Here is a 22699-nt window from a genome sequence, read left to right as displayed (position 1 = left end):
AATTATGTTTAGCAAGTTCATACTCCCCCTCCCCAACCATGCTACTCCACACAACAACAACATTTGTGGAAGAAAAGAAATAATCATTATGTATTTTTTAAAAAATTAAAAATATATGATACTTTTGCCAAACTGATTTTCATAAAATATCTGATGAATCCTTTCATAAATAAGAAAGTGAAGCAAACCAACTAATAACAGAATTTTGAAATATTTTGGGATTTTACATACATTCTTTAAAGGCAACTATTAACAAAAACGCAGTAAGTAAAATTAAAATATACACCCAAATATTCTAAAACAACTGTCTATATCAGTGGTTTTCAGCCTTTTTACTCTTGGGGACAAGTGAAAATAGAATTATTTCAGGGATCGCTATGGCAGAAATCTCTCTAAGCATAAGCAAATTCGACTAAGATAATGGGTCTATAATCTTCATACAATCTTTGGGTGGCTAACTCTTTCATGGACCACCACAAAATTTCTGGCAGACCAGTCCATGCACCAGCAGCTAAAGAACACTGGTCTACACCATCATAGAAGCTACTTTTACATTTCTGTATCCAACAACTATAAAGAGTCATACAACAACATCTTATAGATTGTTTACAAACTGTATCTTACCTTGCCAGAGGTTAAAATAAACTTATCAAACACATATTGTAATTCCTGGGTGGGGTGGTTATCATCATCATTAAGGTCAGAAACATCTTCTGTAGCTTTGCAGTTACAAGAGGTAGCAGGTGTGTCAGTGCACACAATCTGATGTGAACCCTCTGTTTCTAAATCTGTACCAACAGATTCATTTGGATCAGAGGATTTGTACTCAATGCAATTACATTGGCTGAGCTCCTTCTTAAAACAAGTTTCTGAAGGCGCTAAATCATCTTTTTTAATTGATTTTGGTTCTACTTCACTGCCTTCACTGGTAGAAAGAGATGATTCCTGTCTGTTTTCAGTGAAAAGTAGTTCATTTACCAACAAATTGTCATCTTCAGTAATACATTTCTGTGATGTACATTTCATTTCATCATTTTTATCAGGTTGACTTCTTTTTGCATTTATTTTTTCTGTGCTTTCCCCAAGTTGAACGCAACAATTAGAGGTCATATTCTCAGACTTCACTGTTTTCTTATTGCTTATTTTCCCCTTCTCTTTTTTCATGGACTCCACTGTAGATTTATCTGCACCCTTCCTCTGAGGACAGGCAAAATATCGATAAGCTGCCCTGAATCTCTCCACAACATATTCATAAACAAGCTGGCTGTTTAGGCTCCGTGCAACATTCCTTTTGACTGAAAATGGATCTAATAAAAAAGAAAATGGTCAGTAGCTCAGTATCTACTAAAAAACTACATTTCTAAGCTTATACAAACAGATCTTAACAGCTAGTTTGTGAGCAGAGTACATTTTCTCAAAGTTTTTCTAAACTAAAGTTCCAATGAGAATGTCTACAACCTGAGTGAGGGAATTATATACAATAACATCTTTTAGAAGAGAAAGAAAATAGTAATAATAAGGTAATTAATGAAAGAATGGCTGAGGAGTCCAACTCTAATTACAGAGTTTAAATGATGAAATTGCTGGAAACAGCTATGCCAATATGCCTCCTATAGTGTCACTGAATGAAATTTTTCAAGCTCTGGGACCCGTTAATACTTTTCATTGTCATAGTATTCTTTAGTTACATATTCCTTGATATTTAAACAAAATACAACCTAAACTCTCAAAGTTTGAATTCAAGTTAAAAAAAATACCAACTTTAAGTATTCACTCTAGCGACATCAGAAAATTAAAGGAGAAACATCAAAGTAGGAAGAAACCTAAGAAAGAAAAAACTAAACCAAAATTTAAATTTTGATCCAACCTAAAATGGTAATGTAGAAAAGGCTTGCATCAATTCATATTTCTAAAATATTTATGGATTTTTAGATTTTATAAGCCTTAAATACAAACATGCCAAAGAAAAAAAGAACAGTACCACCCAAAAAACAACATTCTCCACTACTAAAGATCACTAAGTAAAAGGATTAACAGGCCAGGACTGTTATGGCTGAAGCAGTTCCTTTTTGCTATTATATAAATACAGGCTTTAAAAAGTTTTTCCCAGCCTCCTTCCCCCTTCCTAGAAGAGAAAGGAAGAGAAATTATGCTGACTACAGGGTTCAGAGTTCATTTATTTACTATATGTAAGACAGTATAAGAGGTGAAAATATCTGTAAGTTCAATTCACACTAAAGAAGGCCAGAGAGGATTGAGGGAACAGGGTTGAGGGAACAGAAGAATGTATAGTCGAAACAAACTAAAATGATGTACAGAAAGTCAATTTCATAGCTGTAAAAGGTACGTAAAATACTGTGGATTAAAATTTTTCATTAAGAATTTAGAAGCCAGGCCCTGGCTGGTTGGTTCAATGGCATAGTGTCAGCCTGGCATGAGGATGTCCTGGTTTTGATTCGCAGTCAGGGCACATAGAAGAAGTGCCCATCTGTTTCTCCACCCCTCCCCTTCTCACTTCTCTCTCTCTCTCTCTCTCTCTCTCTCTCACTTTCCTCCCCCTCCTCCTACAGCGATGGTTCAATTGGAGTGAGTTGGCCTGGGGTGCTGAGGATGGCTTCATGGCCTCCACCTCAGGCACTATGAAGAGCTCAGTTGCTGAGCAACAGAGCAATGAACCATATGGGCAAAACATCATCCCCTAGTGAGCCTGCTCTGCTGGGTGGATCCCAATTGGGATGTATGCAGGAGTCTGTCTCTGCCTCCCCTCCTCTCACTGAATAATTTTAAATTTAAAAATTTTTTTAATTAAAAAAATTAATTTTAAATTAAAAAAAATAATTTAGAAGCAATTCTATAATTTCTGTACCTATAAAGAGTTTAATGTTCTTGGGCTTTGATGTGAAACTTGATTTGTCAATATCAACTGTTCTTTTTTTCTTTAGCGTAGTCACATTTAACAAATGAGGCAATTTAGAATACTAGATTTTAAAATTATACTTTAACAACTTTATGACACAAATTTCCTCAAAGAGATCTTGTAGTATTCATATAACTATTCTGTTTTTCTATATTTTTGAAATTTTCCATAAATATTAAAATAAAGACAAGTAAATAAGCTAATAACCATAATCAATCTATTTACAGATTGAAAACATTTAAATGAATGTTAATCCTATAAACTATAATGGACATAATAAAGAATTTAGCTAAAATATATACATGGCCGTCTTTGGGTTACAATAGTCAATGACATTTTGAGTTTACTAAGCTCACTCATAAAAACTTTTAAAAATTGAGACATGAGTGTTTCAGCTTACTCATTTTTATTTATTTATTTTTTTGTATTTTTCTGAAATGAGAAGCAGGGAGGCTGAGAGACAGGCTCCCGCAAGCACCCAACTCAACTGGGATCCACCTGGTAAGCCCACTAGGAGGCGATACTCTGCCTATCTGGGGTGTTGCTCGTTGCAATCGGAGCCATTCTCGTGCCTGGGTCAACATTTTGCTCCAATGAAGCCTTGACTGCGGGAGAGGAAGAGAGAGATAAAGAGGAAGGAGAGGGGGAAGGGTGGAGAAGTAGATGGGTGCTTCTCCTGTGTGCCCTGGCCAAGAATCAAACCTGGGACTTCCACATGCTCTACCACTGAGCTAACCAGCCAGGGCCTCGGCTTACTCATTTTTTTCTGTTACTACAGTACCTACAGTGTACAGTACAGTATATTAAGCCCTCTTCTTTTTTCTGTGGCTTAGTTGTGTTTTTATGTTCTAGATTACGATTTTACAACTGTATTAGGATAGGTAAATGACTTAGGCTAGGGTATGTTTCAACTTATACCAAAATTCAGGTTATGTTACTTGTCATAGAAACAAAACTGTGTCGTAACCAGTGGACCCCCTTGAATGACAATCTAGTAGTATATATAGTGCTACAAAGCCAAGGGATAAATTTGTAACACTGTATTAGAAACATTATGAGCGGCACACAAAAATCACTATCCAAATGAAATATATATCTTACCTTCAATGGCTATTCGCCTTTTAGGCCAGTTTTTGTTTTCTCTTGTTAAAATATCTTTTATTCGTACACATATGACATATTCTTCCAAAGCAAAATCCAGTGTATAAAATTTTAGAAGCTCTAACCATAACTGTCCCAGGGATACCTGATTTGGTGTCTCCAATGTTAAAGGAGACTGGAAAAGAAAAAATACTTTTCATTTAAGCTTAACGAAACTAAAGAACTATTTACTTTTCTGTTTAAAAACACCTTAGACATCACTTTTTCAAAAATCGAGCATAAAGGAGCAACTTTCCAAAAAGCAGTTTGTGGCATAGCTGGGAAAAGAGTCCCAGTTTACTGACTCCTAGAATTTTGTGTTTTTTCCACTGGACCAGTGATTTTCAACCTTCGCTGCACATTAGAATCACAGTGGAAGTATTAAGATATACTAATATTTTAATATACTAATAGTACATAATATATATTATGGTATATATAAGGTCTACCGGAAAGTTCTGTCCATTTCTATCACAAGTTTCGACACGTAAGCACCTTTATTTGGTACATGTGTGCCTCACTATTTTTATCACTTAATGTATAAATACTGACGTAGCAAATTAACTAAAACAAAGTTGATTCACGTTAGTCTTATGTGTGAAGCGATAGTGTACCCATGGCTACTGATAAAGTTCATTTCTGCCACTGTATTTTTACGAATTTCAACAAGGAAGAAATGCTATAAAAGCATGTAGAAATTTATTGAAAGTGTTTGGTGAAGGAATAATACCGACTATCACTTGTTTTTGTCCTTACAAAATTTTTTGAAGGGCAAAAAATTCAAAAATGAAGAAGATATCAAACAAGCACTGGTTCAATTTTTCGCATCAAAAGATAAAACATTTTTCAAAAATGGGATATACATGGCCCTGGCCGGTTGGCTCAGCGGTAGAGCATCGGCCTGGCGTGCAGGAGTCTCGGGTTCAATTCCCAGCCAGGGCACACAGGAGAGGCACCCATCTGCTTCTCCACCCCTCCCCCTCTCCTTCCTCTCTGTCTCTCTCTTCCCCTCCTGCAGCCAAGGCTCCATTGGAGCAAAGACAGCCCGGGTGCTGGGGATGGTTCTGTGGCCTCTACCTCGGGCGCTAGAGTGGCTCTGGTCGCAACATAGCGACGTGCCCCTGGTGGGCAGAGCGTCGCCCCCTGGTGGGCAGAGCGTTGCCCCCTGGTGGGCGTGCAGGGTGGATCCCGGTAGGGCGCATGCGGGAGTCTGTCTGACTGTCTCTCCCCGTTTCCAGCTTCAGAAAAATACAAAAAAAAAAAAAAGGGATATACAATTTGCCCTCACGCTGGCAAGAAATCATTAATAATAATGGCAATTATATTATTTAATAAAGTTTATTGACGGTAAGAAAATTTTGTATTTTCTTTTATTCCAAAAATGGGCAGAACTCTCCGGTAGACCATATATATATTATGGTATCTATAATGTAATATATATAATAATATATAATAAAATACACTAAATTAATACACTAATAATATGAGTTACAAGTTACATAGCACTCCCACCTCCCATACTCTTCCCAAGATTCAGGTTTAATTGACCTGTGCTACGGACTGGTTATTGGGATTTTTAAAGTTCCCTAAGTAATTCCTAAGTGCAGCCAAGGTTTGCAAACTACTGCATAACAATCACTGTGGTTCTTCACTGCAGTAACTACTTTTAAAATCTAAGTAAGTGTACTGGGCTTGCATAAGCTAATTCTTTCATTTCACAAACATTTATTTAGAACCTACTATGTCCCTGGGGATATAAAAAATAATGAAAAAACACACATCATACTATCATATGTACTATATTCACTCTTTTCAGTGCTGCACACTTAGTAATTACTGATTCTAACAACTCTATGAAGTAGATACTATAGGGTAAAAATTGACTCAGGACCACCTGGCTACTAGGTCCACGTTGCTAATCAGTAAAACATACAGGCACTCAAATAAAGTAAGTGGACTATTACATGAACTATTAGGAAACAAAAAGACAATTTAGCAATTACAGTAAAGGCTGCATGCTAAAATGGCCTCTAACCAGGGGGTTGTAAGAGAAGACCTAAGACCTGAATACTAAAGGAATTAGTTGGCTAAAGACTGGCTAAAAGTGACCACTAAGGAGCAAAAAAGCATAAAGCAGTCCTTCGTTCACTCATTCAATTCTACAACTATTTACTGAGGGCCTACTATGTGCCAGGCATTTGGGACAGATCTGTGAAAAAACAAAGATCCTTGCCCTAATGGAGCTTACTTTCAGGAGAAGAACACAATAAACAAGAAACTTAGTAATGTCAAAATAAAACTTGTTGAGAAGGCACAATTTGAAGAAAAAGGAAACATGTTCTAGGAAAAGGAAACAGAGCAAACACACTAAAGAGCATGACTAGCTTTCTCAAGAAAACCAAGAAACCTTGTATGATAGAGTCGGGAAGAAAAGAAGAAAACAAAAAAGCCAGTAAGAACTCCTTAGCTTTTATTCAAAATTAAATGAGGAGCAATTGACACATTTTGAGTGTAGAGAGGGGAAAGGGCATGACCTAAGTTTTGGAAGAGCCATTCTTATTGCTGTGTTGAGAATAGATTATAAGGAGCAAAGGCTGATAAAGAGAAACTTATTATGACACTATGGTAGTAAGTAATCCAAGCCAGAGGTGATGGTCGCTAGGACCAGAATGTTAATAGTGGAGATGGTGAGAGGTAGTCAAATGCTGGGTATTTTGAAACAGAATTTCTGGACAGATTTCGTATGGGGTATGAAAGACAGAAGTAAGGATGACTCCAATGCTTTTGCCTAAGCAACTGAAAGGATTAGTTCTGTCAACTATGGGAAAACTGCATGTGGAATAAAGCAAGGGGAAGACCAGAAGTTCAGTCTTAGATACACTGAGTTTAAGACAGCTTTTAAACATCTATGTAGAGACATTACATAGGCAGCTGGGAATATAAGTATAGCATTCAGGAAATAGGTTTGGCTGAAGATTTATATTTGAAAGTCATCATCATCATTCAGCTGGTACTTAAAATCCAGGGGGTTGGATGAGATCACCAAGGGAGTGTAGATAAAAAAAAAAAAAAGAGGAGCCCTGGCCAGGTGGCTCAGTGGATAAAGCATCCTCCTGGAGCACCAAGTTAACAATTTCAACCTGGGGTCAGGGCACATAAGAGAAGCAACCAACAAGTGCACAACTAAATAGAACGAGTTGATGCTTCTTTCTCACCCTAGCACCACCTCTCTCTCCCCCTTCCTCTTTCTCAAATGGAAGGGAGGGAGGGAGGGAGGGAGGGAGGGAGGGAGGGGAAGGGGATCAAGGATTGAGCCCTGAAGCACTCCCACATTAAGAGACTAGATAGAGAGGAAAGGTGGACCCAGCAAAGGAGTGAGAAGAAACAGTCAGCCATGGGTGTGGTGTCAAGTTAAGAAATTTTTCAGAGAAGGAAATAACCAACTGGCAAATGTTGCTGGTAAGCCAAAAAAGATAAAAATTGAGAAATGATCATTAGACTTAGCAATGTGGAGGATACTGACACAATACAAGTTTGGGCACATTGACAGGGGTCAAAGCCTGATTAGCATGAGTTAAGAGAAAACAAAGAAATTGAAAATAGTGAAGATAGACAATTCTGTCAAGTAGTTTTACTTCAAAAGAAAGCAAAGAAATAGGAAGGAAAATGATGAGATTTTTCTTTAAAATGAGAGAAATAAAAGCATTTAGTAGAAAATGAAAAATTGGTAACGTGGAAAGAAAGAATTACTAGAGCAATGTTCTAAAGTGGACAAGAAGGCATGGGACTGAACAAACAAGTGAAGAAAATGACTTTAGATAGCAACATGGTAGGTTCCTCTATACAAGCAGACAGCAAGGCAGAATAGAGTGCAGATAGTGGTAAATGGTGGTGGGAGTATGAAGAAGTTCTCTTTTGATTGCTTCAGTTTTTCAATGAAGTAATAAGCAAAAAGATAGAAAACAGTCTAGGAAAGTGAGAGTTGAATGAACTAGGAGCTACATTTGTTTAGGGAACAACATGAACATTTCAGTAATGTTCACATTTCTGTAGTAGTATGTCTGTCTAGTTCAGAAGTAGAAGTTCAGAAAGACTATATGCTTCCAAAGGACACAATCCATGGATATTCAACATTTATTCTCTAATACTTAAAATAATGCCTGGTATGTAGCAGGTCCTTAATAAATGAATGCTGAATGATTAAATAAGCAAGCCATCCTTTAAAGGACAACAGGGCCTTTATTTTTCTACCAATCTGGCAACATAATTCCCACATGCTAAAATTTTGGTTACAGCCCAACTTATGAAGAAAATTTCCTTTATGAAAAATACACAAAGAATTACTTTGACATGATTCAAACAACAGAAGTCTTCCAGAATGAGTTGCAAGTCCATTAGGAAATCTGGGTACTGAAAAACTAAACCAGATCAACCCCTCACTTTACAGATGAGGAAAATGAGGCCAAGAGGCTTACTCAAGTTCAGTCAGTCAACCTTATATTAAAATAGTTTCAATCGAAGACATCACAAATTCTACAGAGAGAAAAGCCAAAAAACAAAAACAAAGCTTACTTTGCCATGTTTTTCCTTCATGGCATTACTTTGGTTGTCTGTTTCTGTCTTCTTGGTATCATCTTTTGGTTGGTCTGCCTTAGCTTTGTTTTCCTCAGCATTTGAGGTTTTCTGAGTTGCACTACTTGAATTATATTCCCACTTCACAAACTTCTCTTCTACTATGCCTTTCAGCTGAAAGTCATCCATTCTTTTTGGGTCAAAGCCTTCCATCTATATAAAAAGGCATTCCAAGTTGGTAGTGGAGAAATTATTAAAAAAAATTATGGACAAACAGACAAACCAGAATTCCAGCTTAAACTGTTTGAACAGAGCACTCTGCAAGAGTACATATGTACAAACACATGCCACAAACTCATGTTTGCTTACCCAACTTCCAAGTAAACAAGGAAGAAGAGGGGGTTTTCTTTGTTGTAGGAAAAACATCACCATTAAAGCAAAACAGTAAGAAGGGATTCCACCATCAGTCTGGGAGTCAATATAGCACAACTGCAAAATGACAAGAAAAATACAACCATTTATTTTAGCTTTCTTTAATTTTCTTTGTTCCCCTCACAATAAAAGTACTATAGTCACTGTAAAAAGTATAAATATTTATATATTATATATAGAATTATATATAGAGAGAATATTATATATATATATTATATATATATGGAATGAACTGAAATAGCTATTAACATATTGGTGACCATTTTTTTAACTGCATATAAGGACACACATTTTAAGCCCTGGTTAGGTGGCTCATTGGATAAAGTGTCAACTTGGCACACCAGAGATCCCAGATTCGACACCCCCATTAGGGCACGCATGAGAAGCAGTCAGAGTGAGCACACAACTACAGTAAATGGAAAAACTAAGTGAAACAACAGGTTGATGCTTCTCTCTCTCTTTTTTCTCTCTCTCCCACCCCCTTCCTCTGTCTCAAATCAATGGAAAAATTAAAAAAAAAAAAAAACATACATTTTAATTAAATGGGATATCATACAATGTACTTTTACTGTGGACACCTTTTTAAAACTATTATTTTATAATCTTGCTTCAACTTCTGCCTCGTGTCAATAATCTTCCATGACACCCATGCCTTCTTCCATACTCAAATAACCACATACAAATAGTCATACATTTCTATCTTCTATATAAATACAGGGAAGACTTTGGTTTTTGTCACTGTTTTACCAAAAATTTTTATTATAGACATCTCTTTGTATATTATATTACTCTTCCCCCATAACAATGCACCAAGAAAAGTCCCACTAAGCCAATTAGTATAGATCTAATATTCTTTCAAATGGTTAAATTACAGTCTTATTTGAATGGTTACTCAATAGTTGCCCTGCTCAAGGGCATTAACATTTTGCAGTTTTTGCTACTTTAAACAATGCTGCAATATTCATCCTTTATATGCACTTCATAAGTACTGGTGCTTATTTATCAGCTATATTCCCAGGAATATTTGCTAGATTAAAAATTATGTGATCTATTTCAATTCTAATAAATGTAAGATGTTAAAAATTGTCAACAGGATGGGTGAGATGACTCATGTGTTTACTAACCATTTGGATTTGCTCTTTTCTTCAGTCTGTTAAATCTTTTACCAGTTTTTCTATTTTTATATATTATATATCAATTCTTTTTTTATGCATCAATTCATTTTTCTACTGTATTTATTCATTTTAGAGAGAGAGAGAGAGATGGAAGGTGGGGAGGTACAGGAAGCATCAACTCCCTTATATGCCTTGACCAAGCAAACCAAGGGTTTCGAACCGGCAACCTCAGCATTCCAGGTCGACACTTTATCCACTGCACCACCATAGGTCAGGCCATATCAATTCTTATGTGTTCATTTTCTTTCTTTTTCATTGTAGATAATAAACCTTTATATCTAATACATGCACTTGAAAAAAATGTTATTTTTCCCTTCTCCTTTTCCTTTGACATTATGATACCTTTTACAATATAAAAGGTATTAATATTTATGTGGTTAAATATGCTAATCTTATACAGCTTCTAGGTTTCCTAGCACAGTAAAACAAAAAGGTTTCCCCAACCCACAGGTTACAAATATATACTCTTAAATTTTCTTCTAACATTTTGATTTTTCTTCATTAAAACAGAACTTATTCTTATGTTTTGTGTGCTAAGGATACAACATTATTTTCTTCAAGAAAGATAGAGTTGTAATAGCACCACTTATTAAATAAACCAGTTTTATCACTGAAATAAAATCTTTTAATTTTCACAGATTAAAATATCATTTACACTAGGATATACAGTGTGTCCGTAAAGTCATGGTGCACTTTTGACCCGTCACAGGAAAGCAACAAAAGACGAGAGAAATGTGAAATCTGCACCAAATAAAAGAAAAACCCTCCCAGTTTCTGCAGGATGATTTGGCAGCATGTGCGCATGCACAGATGATGACGTAACACCGTGTATACAGCGGAGCAGCCCACAGCCATGTCAGTCGAGATGTGGAAAGTACAGAGGAAAGTTCAGTGTGTTCTGTGGCTCACTAAATTCGAATCTGTGACCAAAGTGCAACGTGAGTATCAGCGCGTTTATAACGAAGCGCCACCACATAGAAATAACATTACTCGGTGGGATAAGCAGTTGAAGAAAACCGGCAGTTTGGAGGAGAAACCCCGTTCTGGTAGGCCATCAGTCAGTGACCAGTCTGTAGAGGCTATATGGGATAGCTACCTAAGGAGCCCTAAAGAATCTGTGCATGAGCCCATATCAAACTGCACTGAATAGTTATGAAACTGGGAGAGTTTTCCTTTTATTTGGTGATTTCACATTTCTATTATCTTTTGTTGCTTTCCTGTGACCGGTCAAAAGTGCACCATGACTTTACAGACACACTGTATTTTTAGGCCTTCTATTCTGTTCCACAGATCTACTTGTCTATTCTCATCCCAATGGTATATACTTGACTAAATCAGTTTTACATGAGTTCCATATAAAGTAGGTCCCCCTTAAATAGTCTTCTCTGAGCTCTTTTGGCTATTCTCAAACATTTAATCTTCCAAACTAACTTTAAGAACATTTTATTAACTTATTAAAAAGTCTTTGTAATGCTAATTAAAATTACTGTACACTTGAAAATTAAGTTAAGCCAATTTTACGTTTTAAGAAAACCACTTCCCTATCTAAGAACTTGCATTTTCCAAAAATTTAGGAGTTTTCATCAATTACTCACATACCCTCAACTTTCATATCCAGTACCTCTGGCAAGTCCTGCCTCCAAAACTTACCCCAAATCCGTCTAATTTACTTCAAATCCACTCTAATCTTACTATTTTGTCCTCATATATTATGATTTATTTTACAGATTGGGTACTTTTTTCTTCTGTTCCCCACTCACCTTAGCCCAATAGCGAAAGGCTAACACCAAGGGAATAAAAACAGGTTCCATTTTGCCAAGAGCAGCAAGTAATTCAGTAGTGAGGCATGCCATATCATTTCCTGCACTCACTCTACAAAGTAAACCACTGTAAACAGGAAAGAAACAAATTTCATTGTATTAAGACTTTAAAAACCAGAATACTTCAAATACTGTTTCTATCCTTTCCTAACAAAGCCGTAATAAAAATGTTTTAAAAAACTTAGAACTGAAACCATTTCTAGAGTCCCATATAAATTAAAGATGTTTTAAATGTTCATTTGTACTTCAGATATAAATTTCAACTTCATTCAGTAATCAAGTTTATAAAAAATTAATTTCAAAAGCAGCATTATTAATCACCAAAAATTTGATTTATATGACAAAGAACATTGATCTTGTCTGTATCAAAGAGTGCAACATACCTTCCTAGTACATTCTTTTTGCTTTGCACATGATAAAAACAGAAATTGAAATTCTGGACTAGCTATACTTCTTGACTCTAATTTTCCTATCTAAGCTTCCATAATTTTATTGATGCTATTTTCAGATCAGAGATTAGAAAGGATTTATATATAATCCATTAGTAACGCTTATAAGTGAAAAGGGGAGCTAACTTAAATGGGCTAACAGAATAGCAGCAGAGATATTCTGGTGTCAGGGATATGAATGTATCTGAGGTTGCTACACAGAGGCAATTAGACACAATATGACGGAAAAGAACACTACAAGTCAGAATACCTCCATTCCAATTCTGATTTTCTTTTAAATGATATGAATTTGGACAAATCCCTTATTTGTCCTCCAGGTCTCAATTTTCTAATTTAAAAAAAAAGAAGTTGAACTAGATCTCCATAGATCTTTCTACTTTGAATAAGAAAATATAGTAATCTTAAAATATAAGATATACAGGTTAATAATAAATAAACACTTTATTATTTCTGTATTATTTCCTTGTTCTCCACATTGATCTAAAATAGGATTTTTTATTTTCCTTTTTCAAAAGTACTTTATCTCTTAGTCCTATAGACATCTGGCTAGAAAGCTAAGATTAGTCTTCAATAAACTAAAAACTGGAGTCTCATAAACTGTGAGCTCCCTGAGAGAGGCTCTTTCTTATTTATGTTAGCATCGTTACAGAAAAGCACTACTTAACATACAGTAAATGTTCAATACTGCTAGATAAATAAACTTGAGGAAAAAAATTAAACTTCTGTCTCAGAATGTGGGCTCATCTAGCTTGAGAGCAAGCTCACCAGCTTGAGCACAGAGTTACTAGCTTGGCGAGGGATCATAGACATGACCCCATGGTCACTGGCTTGAAGCCCAAGGTCACTGGCTTGGGCCCAAGGTCACTGGCTTCAGCAAAGGGTCACTGGCTCAGCTGGAGGCCCCCGGTCAAGGCACATATGAGAAAGCAATCAATGAAAACTAAGGTGCCGCAACAAAGAATTGATGTTTCTCATCTTTCTCCCTTCCTGTCTGTCTGTCCCTGTCCTTCTCTCTCTCCCTATCCTTCTCTCTCTCCCTCTCTCTCAAAAAAAAAAAAGTTCTGTCTCAGAGTGTTTTATTTTTTAACTGTCTGATAGTTCTATTTCTTGTTCACATGCTCTTAGTAATTAAACCTGCTATTTAGAAAGTAGAAGCCAGCTAAGCATATTAATCCAAGGAGAAATTTAAAACAAAAATCCTCCCTTGGAAATGTTCACTGCATATTTGGATGTTGTTGTTATTTTAAAAAATACTTTATTTTTTCTTCACTTTTACCAACCTTTTCCGATCTTTGCACACCACAACAGGAACTTTAGCATGAAAATCAGATTCCACATCTACATATAATACTAAGAAAAAAAATAAAACAAGTAAGCCAATGTCAACATCGCTAAAATGCTTAGGTTAACCACTAAGTAATAGTTTTTCTAAATACCACTCTCATTTTTTCTATGGAATAATTCACTTTTCTTATTATGAGCATCAACTCAACAGAATCTCTTACCTCTCTTGGTGTCATTGGCTGTATCACAAACCACAGGCACAATCCCAAACACTCTGAAAATTATAATCACCTTAAGGTTTTAACATCCCTACAAGTCTGGATATGTCAAAAGAAAAAAGGTATATATCTAGTCAAATCTTGTTAAACCTTCATAGATATAGCAAACAGAAGATACCACTTACTGAAAGGGCTATTTCCACAGGAGTAATGAAATAAGAACCCACTATGCATTGAAAATTAAGTTCTTTTAAATATCCGTGCAAGTAAGAGGCTAACTCTGCTGACTCCATTCCCTGTAAACATATGAAGAGTCCGCACAATTAAAGCTCCTTAAGTCCTAAAGGAAGGACTAACAGGGTGAAACACATCTTCACTATTAAGTCTATCTCTACATCTCTAAGGAAGGCCCCATGCCATAAATGTGCCATTTAAATAAAAATAGATGAATTAATATTATTTCACTCGGAGTTTAAAGAAATCTCTTAGTAGTACTTGTTGTAATTATTAGCTTATTTAAACACGTGCTGAAGACCTATATGTCAGGAGTTGAATTTTGCTTGGTGGATATAACAATGAATAAGACCAAAGAGGCCCTGGCCAGTTCGCTCAGCAGAAGAACATAGGCCCAGCGTGTGGAAGTCCCTGGTTCGAATCCAGGTCAGGGAACACAGGAGAAGCAACCATGTACTTCTCCACCCCTCCTCCTCCTCTCTCTCTCTCTCTTTTCCCTTATTCCTCCACAGCCAAGGCTCAAGCAGTTTGAGCGAGTTGGCCCCAGGGCGCTGAAGATGGCTCGATGGCCTCCACCTCAGGCACTAAAATGGCTCACTTGTGCACAACAGATCAACAGCCCGAGATGGGCAGAGCATCGCCCCCTGGTGGGCAGAGCGTGGCCCCATGGTGGGCGTGCCGGGTGGATCCCGGTCGGGCGCATGTGGGAGTCTGTCTGACTGTCTCTTCCTGTTTCCAGCTTCAGAAAAATGCAAAAAAATAAAAAATAAAAAATAAATAAATAAAAAAGAAAGAAAAAAAAACAAAGAGCTCAACTGTGGGTTTGAAAAACAAATACATAAATCCTATAGATCACAGGATAGAGGTCTTTAGAGAGTACAATGAGGGCATAAAAGAGGAAACAATTTTACAATCAGACTGCATTTTGTACATCTATGTTATGTAACTTCATGTTTATTTGTGCATTTTAGTAGAAAAGGCATATTTAAAATATTTTTGCTAGGCTGATACTCTACAGTGAGTCTAAAGAAGTAAAAGCTCTGTATTTACCTCTTATCTGTAATAAGCTTTAGAGTTTTTCTGCAATTGCAAATATTTATTAAGAAAGAAAATGATATTACAATCCCTTGTTCAACCTTTTTTCTCTCATGGCACACATGAACTGATTACTAAAATTCTGCAGCACACCAAAAAATATATTTTAGCAATCTGACCAAAAAAAATAGGTATAATTTTGATTGATTTACAAAAATACTAACAATAGTAGTAATTATCTACCCTTTACGCTCCAAAGTGACTTTTTAAAAACTGAGGTGCTGTATTTGTACATAAGAGGTACCAAGAATTAACCAATCAGATGCAACCTTATTATTGACATGTCCAGTAAGATGCAATTCTATTATATAACCTATATATTTATGATTCAAGGCAGGGCACTTACACTGGAGGGCTATTTTGTGTTGGCTGTTATCATTTTTTAATTTAATAATCTAAGAGAAAAGAGGTCAGTGCACCTGACTAAATATTCAGGTATTGCACATTTTAAAAATTCTTGCAGCATACTGGTTGAAAATTGCTCCTTTATAAAATAAATGCACCAAATTAATCTCTTAAAAATAACTTCCCAGAAATATGGCTGGGAAGAAGACATAACAAGAAACTGATAATGGAGAGCTAATAGGACAAACAGAGAAAGGAGGTTTAGAACTGATGTTAGAGCCAATGAGAGGGTAAGGCTAAGGTCAATAAGCTATCTCTTCTAAGCCAAATTGCAAGTATTTTGCCAGGTACTTTTAATTCATAAAATCTAAGATGATAATAGTAATAATATAAATCGTATCAGCAGAAATTTAATAAGAAGCTACTGTATACCAGCCACTTTTCTAAGCTATGGCTTTAACCTATTTCATCTTCACAATTTTCTCATCAAAAAGATACTATAGTATATTATTGCTATTTTATAGATAAAAAAACAAAATATGAACATAAAATAATTCACCAAAAAACATACAATCAGCAAATGGCAGAACTAAAATTTATTCCTTTAAAGTCTGACTCTAGATCCTGAACTTTTAAGGATTTACTTAATAACAAAAAAAGTAGTAAATAAAAGCCAAGAACATAATATGACAGACTGTATTGTGTGACCCGGAGCCTGGTTTGAGACAGATGTAATTTAAATTTTTATTTTAAATGCATTTTTAACTATATAAATGTCCTTTTTACATCAAAAAAAGAAAATCCAAACATATAAAGCACATATGGAAAGTTTACTAAGCTTTTCAGTGGCTATAATATAAACAATTAAATTAAGCTGATATTGCCTTAAGGACGAGGGACACATTTACTCAATGAATGCACACATTTTCCCCCAAGTCTCTCCATAAGTCTGCCTTCATTAATGACCACCCAATGATTATAGGTTTTCTGTCTTCTTTTATACAAGAAATGCTCAAAATATTCAAAGCTAACATTTTAAAATTACCCCAAAGAAAGTAGATTTTACATAAGAATTTTAAATATACTTCTGACCTTACTGATATGTAAATTTTCTAGTACACCTATTAAATAAATACATAAATACACATATATGTAGATACCCATATATAACACAATGACTCAGATATGCTAGGAGTTTTAGTTTAATTTGGTTAGCCATACATAAACAACACAATGCATGCATGCACCTTTAAGAAATTTTCTTTTGAAAGGTAAATTAAAAAAGAAACTTACCACTTTTTTTTAAAATCCCAAGCACTTGTATCAGAAGATCTGGATGATTCATCTAAAAAAGTTTCAAATTAAATCAATATACTAATTTCAAAGTTCAAGTTGTGGAACTTTAGAGGGAATTCAATTTCATTAAGCATTTAAATAAAATCACCTTCTATTTTAAAACAATGGAAACAAAACAATGTTTTACTTTTATGTTAATACAGTTTTTGTTCATGTAAGTGGAAGCTAAAAATCATGTACTATGATTCTAGCAGTACTCCCTAAATTAATGAGTTCTTAGGTGAAGAAAGATTCTGGAATTTCACAGCAAGACAAATGAAAAATAGTAAGTTTACCAAATAATTGTTAAAGAGAAGTTGTTGAGATAAATTTAAGAGGTAACGAGGCTCTGGCGGGGTGGCTCAATAGGTAAGAGTTGCCCTGAAGAGCCAAGATATTGGGTTCAATCTCCAATCAGGGCACATATGAGAAGCAACCAATAAGTACAAAACTAAGTGGAACAACTGGCCCTGGCTGGTTAGCTCAGCGGTAGAGCGTCAGCCTGGCGTGCGGGGGACCTGGGTTCGATTCCCGGCCAGGGCACATAGGAGAAGCAACCATTTGCTTCTCCACCCCCACACCCCTCCTTCCTCTCTGTCTCTCTCTTCCCCTCCCGCAGCCAGGGCTCCATTGGAGCAAAGATGGCCCGGGCGCTGGGGATGGCTCCTTGGCCTCTGCCCCAGGCGCTAGAGTGGCTCTGGTAGAGGCAGAGCGACGCCCCGGAGGGGCAGAGCATTGCCCCCTGGTGGGCAGAGCGTCGCCCCTGGTGGGCGTGCCGGGTGGATCCCGGTCGGGCGCATGCGGGAGTCTGTCTGATTGTCTCTCCCTGTTTCCAGCTTCAGAAAAAAAAACAAAAAACAAAAAACAAAAAACTAAGTGAAACAACTAAGTGAAACAAGGAGTTGATGCTTCTCTCTCTTTCTCTCTGTCTCCTTACTGCCCCATCCTCAAACCAACAGAAAAACTAAAAAAGAGAGAGAAAGAAAGAGAAATACTGATAAAACAGCAAGGTCAAAAAGGCTTAGATATACTACATAAAGGCTTAAATACTACTTTAAATAACAAACTTGTCAAATGTTTACTTTAATGTGTTCTTTACTGCTATTTAAGTATTTAGGAATCTGATCGGTTGGCTCAATGGACAGAGTGTGGGCCCAGCCTGTGGACGTCCTAGGTTTGATTCCCAATCAGGACACACATGAGAAGCAAGCATCTGTTCTCTTCCCCTTCCTCTTCCCCACTAACAGCCAGTGGCTTGATTGGTTCAAGCGTCAGCCTCAGGCACTGAGGATAGCTCTGTTGGTCCAAGCGTCGCATCAGACACTAAAGACAGCTTGGTTAATTGAGCATCAGCCCCAGACGGGGGTTGCCAGGTGGATCCTAGGCAGGGTACAAGCAGGAGTCTGTCTCTCTATCTCCCCTCCTCTCACTTAAAAAAAAATAAAAGTAGTAATCATACATTAATTGTAAGTAAATGACTGATCAGACTAGAATTTAAACATCAAATTTTTAGCCCTGGCCAGTTGGCTCAGTGGTAGAGCATCAGCTCAGTGTGTGTCTCAGGTTCAATTCCCAGTCAGGGCACAACGGAGAAGCAACCATCTACTTCACCCTTACCTTTCCCCTTCTCTCTCTCTCTCTTCCCCTCCCACAGCCATGGCTCGATTGGTTCCAGTGCATTGGCTCCAGGCACCAAGGATGGCTCCATGGAGCCTTCCATCTCAAACACTAAAAATAGTTCAGTTGCGAGCATGACCTAAGATGGGCAGAGCATTGAACCCAGACAGGGGTTACCAGGTAGATCCTGGTCAGGGCGCATGCGGGAGTCTATCTCCCCTCCTCTCACTTGGAAAATAAATAAAAAGAATAACAAATTTTCACCCAAATGAAACCTCCTTGAGCATAAACTTATTCAAAAATTTAAAAACATATTAAATGTCAATTGATTATTTTAAATGTTTGGTATGTCAACAGATAAGCAATATTAGCAACACTAAACAATATTGGTACTTTTGCTAGTGGTACTAGACACTACTTATTAAAAGTTTTCATTATGTACCAAAGCAGGCAGTATACAAAAATACTTGGTATATATAATACTTGTTAATATAAAAATTAGCTCTATTTTAGAAATTAGAAACTGATGCTCAGAAAGTCAAGTAATTTGCTCAATGCAGCCAAAATTTGAACACTAATGTATGATTTTAAAGGTCTTTCAACTTTCTATACTACTTCCATAAGCAGTAACTATTCAACATGCTCAAATACAATCACTTTTGATTTTTTTTATGCATAAAGGACTAATTTCTTGGAATGACTGGTTAGGAAATAATAATAATATGCACAATTCCAGAAACGATTTTACACATTTTGATATGGTTATAGTATGGTACTTCTAACTTCAAATTGTATGGTACTTTCTGAACTAAAATTTGGAAAATAGAGGTTACAAATCGCATTTTAATTAAGATGAATGCTAAATAATACATAAAATACATTTTCATTTTTTCCATATAGTCATTTAAAATTGGCAATTTTAAAAATAATTTTATTGATTTTAGAGAGAAAAAGGGAGAGAGCAGGGGAGAGATGGAAATATCTGTTCCTGTATGTCCTGACCAGGGATTGAACCAGCAACCTCTGTGCTTCAGGACGATGCTCTAACCAACTGAACTATCTGGCCAGGACAAAAACTGGCAGTTTCTGATAGCAAGATACAAAAATTGGAAAAAAAATGCCACATTTCCAGTTGTAGTCAATTCAAAAGTGGGGTGGAGGGGGGGGGGGCATATTAACTTTGAAATCCTTAGTCTTGTTGTAAGTTGTAAACTGTGGCAATAAATAGGCTGAGTCATAGGGCAGAAGTCCCAGGTAGGGTCAAGCAGATATTCTTGGTACAGCAGAAGGATTTGGACAGGCATATTTCTCTGGGGATAGGTCATCTCTTGCTGGTGAAGAGGCAGGGCTGTGGGCTAAGAAAGAGAGAACAGGGGCTGAGTAGGAAGCACAAGAGTCTAAAGAAGAGGCTCAGGGACCAGATGCATCAAGGTCTGAAGCAGAGGCAGAGAAAAGTATAGATTTTTTTAATCAGTAAGATTTGGAAAAAAGCACTACTACAAAGTTAAGAAATGGCATCACATTGCTCTTAGTAAAGATGACCTCCATAGTATTGGGGACTTCCATTATTTCAAGCTAAGGAATAGGTAACACCACAGCAGGTAAGCACAAGGCAGGACATTTTGTGGAAGGACAGTGTAAAGAAAGGATGGACTCAGCATAAGGACTGATTTGAGGCTGCGGCTAGACAAAGGGGTGGATTTTGTCCTCATTCATCCTCTCTTCACTGTTATTTCTCATGGTCAAACTTTTCAGGTTTCTTGTTCATATGTATAATAGATTCTTCACTGCTTGAAAGGCTTTCTACAGTCTCACTGGTGACGCTGAGATCTTCCTTTTCCCTTGCAAGAACAAGGACCACAAGGAAGGCAAGGATGAGGACCTTCATAGCTATCAAGTTCATTCTCAACGTTCCTTCTTTTTTAAATTCTTGGTTATAATTTCTGTTCAGCTTGTCTTCAGTTGGTTATTCAGAATGATTGTTCTATATTTTTGTTGTAATTCCAGTTTGGTTTTAAAAGGAAATGAGTATAACTTGCACCTACTCTGCCACCATATTGGACCCTCCCATTTTTCCTTCTTTTACTGACTGCCTTTTTCTGCTTCTTTTTTTTCTGTCTCTTATTTTTTTATTCCACCTATGAGAAGCACTGTTTAATCATGATGGTAAAACTTCTACACATGATCTTAGCCAAAAGACTAAGAAGTGATATGATGGTTAACTACTATAAGGCAGAATTTTATAGTCTCATGCACCTCTTCTAAAAAGATAATCAATAAAAAATACCAAGTACTAGTTAAGAACCATACAGGAGAAGTCCTTTACTTACCTTGGGAGGAAATTTTATATCTATATTAACATCACTACTTTTCAGAGCAAACTTAGCCAGAGATGAGCCATACAACCTAAGAGAACATTCTGGAAAAAAAAGAGAAATAGCAAAGCATGAAATAGCATGCAAATATGGGAACTTTAAAAAAACAGTAGCAGAAAAACTGCATATATCTCAATTCTATGTCTTCTTATTCTAATACAATTATAGAAGAATCATATCCTTTCTAACTGATCTATAAAAGAAAAACTGTTTATCAGTTATGGAATTCAGGAACAGAGAAGAGAGAAATTACTCATAAAAGTTCAATGTTTAAACAAAACTTTAGTAATATATTTCATTTAGGAATGACTACAAGTATGTTTAACATTTAATTTTTATTTATTGAAATTTAGATAGAGGAGAGAGAGAGAGAGAGAGAGAAAAGGGGGGGGATCGGGAAGCATTAACTCGCAGTAGTTGCTTCCCATATGTGCCTTGACCAGGCAAGCCCCAAGTTTCGAATTGGCAACCTCAGCATTCCAGGTCGACACTTTATCCACTGCGCCACCACAGGTCAGGCAAGTATATTTAACATTTAATACATAACAGTAAAGAATGCAAAACCTAGCTACAGCTATTGTCCCAAATTGCATTTATTTTTAGATATTACATTTATTGAGAGATGGCACTTTAAATGGGGAAAGAATCACAGACATTCAATGGCAACTCTTTAAAAAACAAAGTGAAGCCAAGTTAATTAACGTTGCAAAATTAAATCCCCTCCTCAAAAAACATTCTGGCCTTCAAGAGTTTATAGAACAAATTAATAAAAACAATAACATACTACCTATATCTTTCTCAGACTATCAAGTATGTCATTTCAAGAATCATAATAAGACATATTTAAAAAAGATCTAATCGAGGGCAAGTTGAAAAATAACATGATTGGAACTGATCAGGCACGTTTAGTTTCTTAAAGAGTGTAAGTTCGTACTCAGTTGTATACATAAAAATCTATGTTTCAAGTTCACAAAATGTCCAAAAATCATTCAAGTCATCACAATAATAAAAATTTCATTTTCTATTCAAAATAGTCAATTATTCTATATGTAGCTGAAATTAGCATTCAATATATTTTAGAGAGACCAAATTAAAGAAGTAATAAACAGAAAAATGTTTTTCATTTTTAAATTTCAATTTTATATTCTAGGGCTGGCTTTAGCTCAGCAGTTCCTTCAAGTCAAGTTCCCTTATCAATTTTATATTCTTATACATCTCAAAAATGGCTCTTTATGAAACTGTACTTTGCCCTGGCCGGTTGGCTCAGTGGTAGAGCGTCAGCCTGGCGTGCAGGAGTCCTGGGTTCGATTTCCGGCCAGCGCACACAGGAGAAGCGCCCATCTGCTTCTCCACCCCTTCCCCTCTCCTTCCTCTCTCTCTCTCTCTTCTCCTCCCGCAGCCAAGGCTCCACTGGAGCAAAGTTGGCCCGGGCGCTGAGGATGGCTCTGTGGCCTCTGCCTCAGGCGCTAGAATGGCTCTGGATGCAACAGAGCAATGCCCCAGATGGGCAGAGCATCGCCCCCTGGTGGGCATGCCGGGTGGATACCGGTAGAGCACAAGCGGGAGTCTAACTGCCTCCCCATTTCCGGCTCTGGAAAAATACAAAAAGAAAAAAAAAAAAAGAAACTGTACTTTACCAACTGTCTAAAATCCCTTTGGTGGTAAGCAGTAAATCTAATTTAATATACATT

General features: G+C 36.5%; 1 protein-coding gene across 10 annotated transcripts in view; it reads right to left on the bottom strand.

Annotated features, from left to right (window-relative positions):
• Positions 1 to 22699, bottom strand: part of TUT4 (terminal uridylyl transferase 4) — a 123368-nt gene that overhangs the window by 39522 nt on the left and 61147 nt on the right. For all 10 annotated transcript variants that reach the window (XM_066269181.1, XM_066269185.1, XM_066269183.1 and 7 more), the window contains exons 7-14: positions 20964 to 21052; positions 16975 to 17026; positions 13786 to 13855; positions 11997 to 12123; positions 8999 to 9118; positions 8630 to 8842; positions 4019 to 4193; positions 625 to 1307 (exon numbers count right to left, since the gene is read on the bottom strand). In XM_066269181.1, coding sequence (XP_066125278.1) covers positions 625 to 1307; positions 4019 to 4193; positions 8630 to 8842; positions 8999 to 9118; positions 11997 to 12123; positions 13786 to 13855; positions 16975 to 17026; positions 20964 to 21052 — 1529 coding nt within the window. The remainder of the gene's footprint in view (positions 1 to 624; positions 1308 to 4018; positions 4194 to 8629; positions 8843 to 8998; positions 9119 to 11996; positions 12124 to 13785; positions 13856 to 16974; positions 17027 to 20963; positions 21053 to 22699) is intronic.

This window comes from Saccopteryx bilineata, chromosome 3, assembly GCF_036850765.1.
Source record: "Saccopteryx bilineata isolate mSacBil1 chromosome 3, mSacBil1_pri_phased_curated, whole genome shotgun sequence".
NCBI classification, from domain to species: Eukaryota; Metazoa; Chordata; class Mammalia; order Chiroptera; family Emballonuridae; genus Saccopteryx; species Saccopteryx bilineata.
Note: the sequence above shows the minus strand (reverse complement) of the source record. Positions and strands in the feature narration are given on the sequence as shown.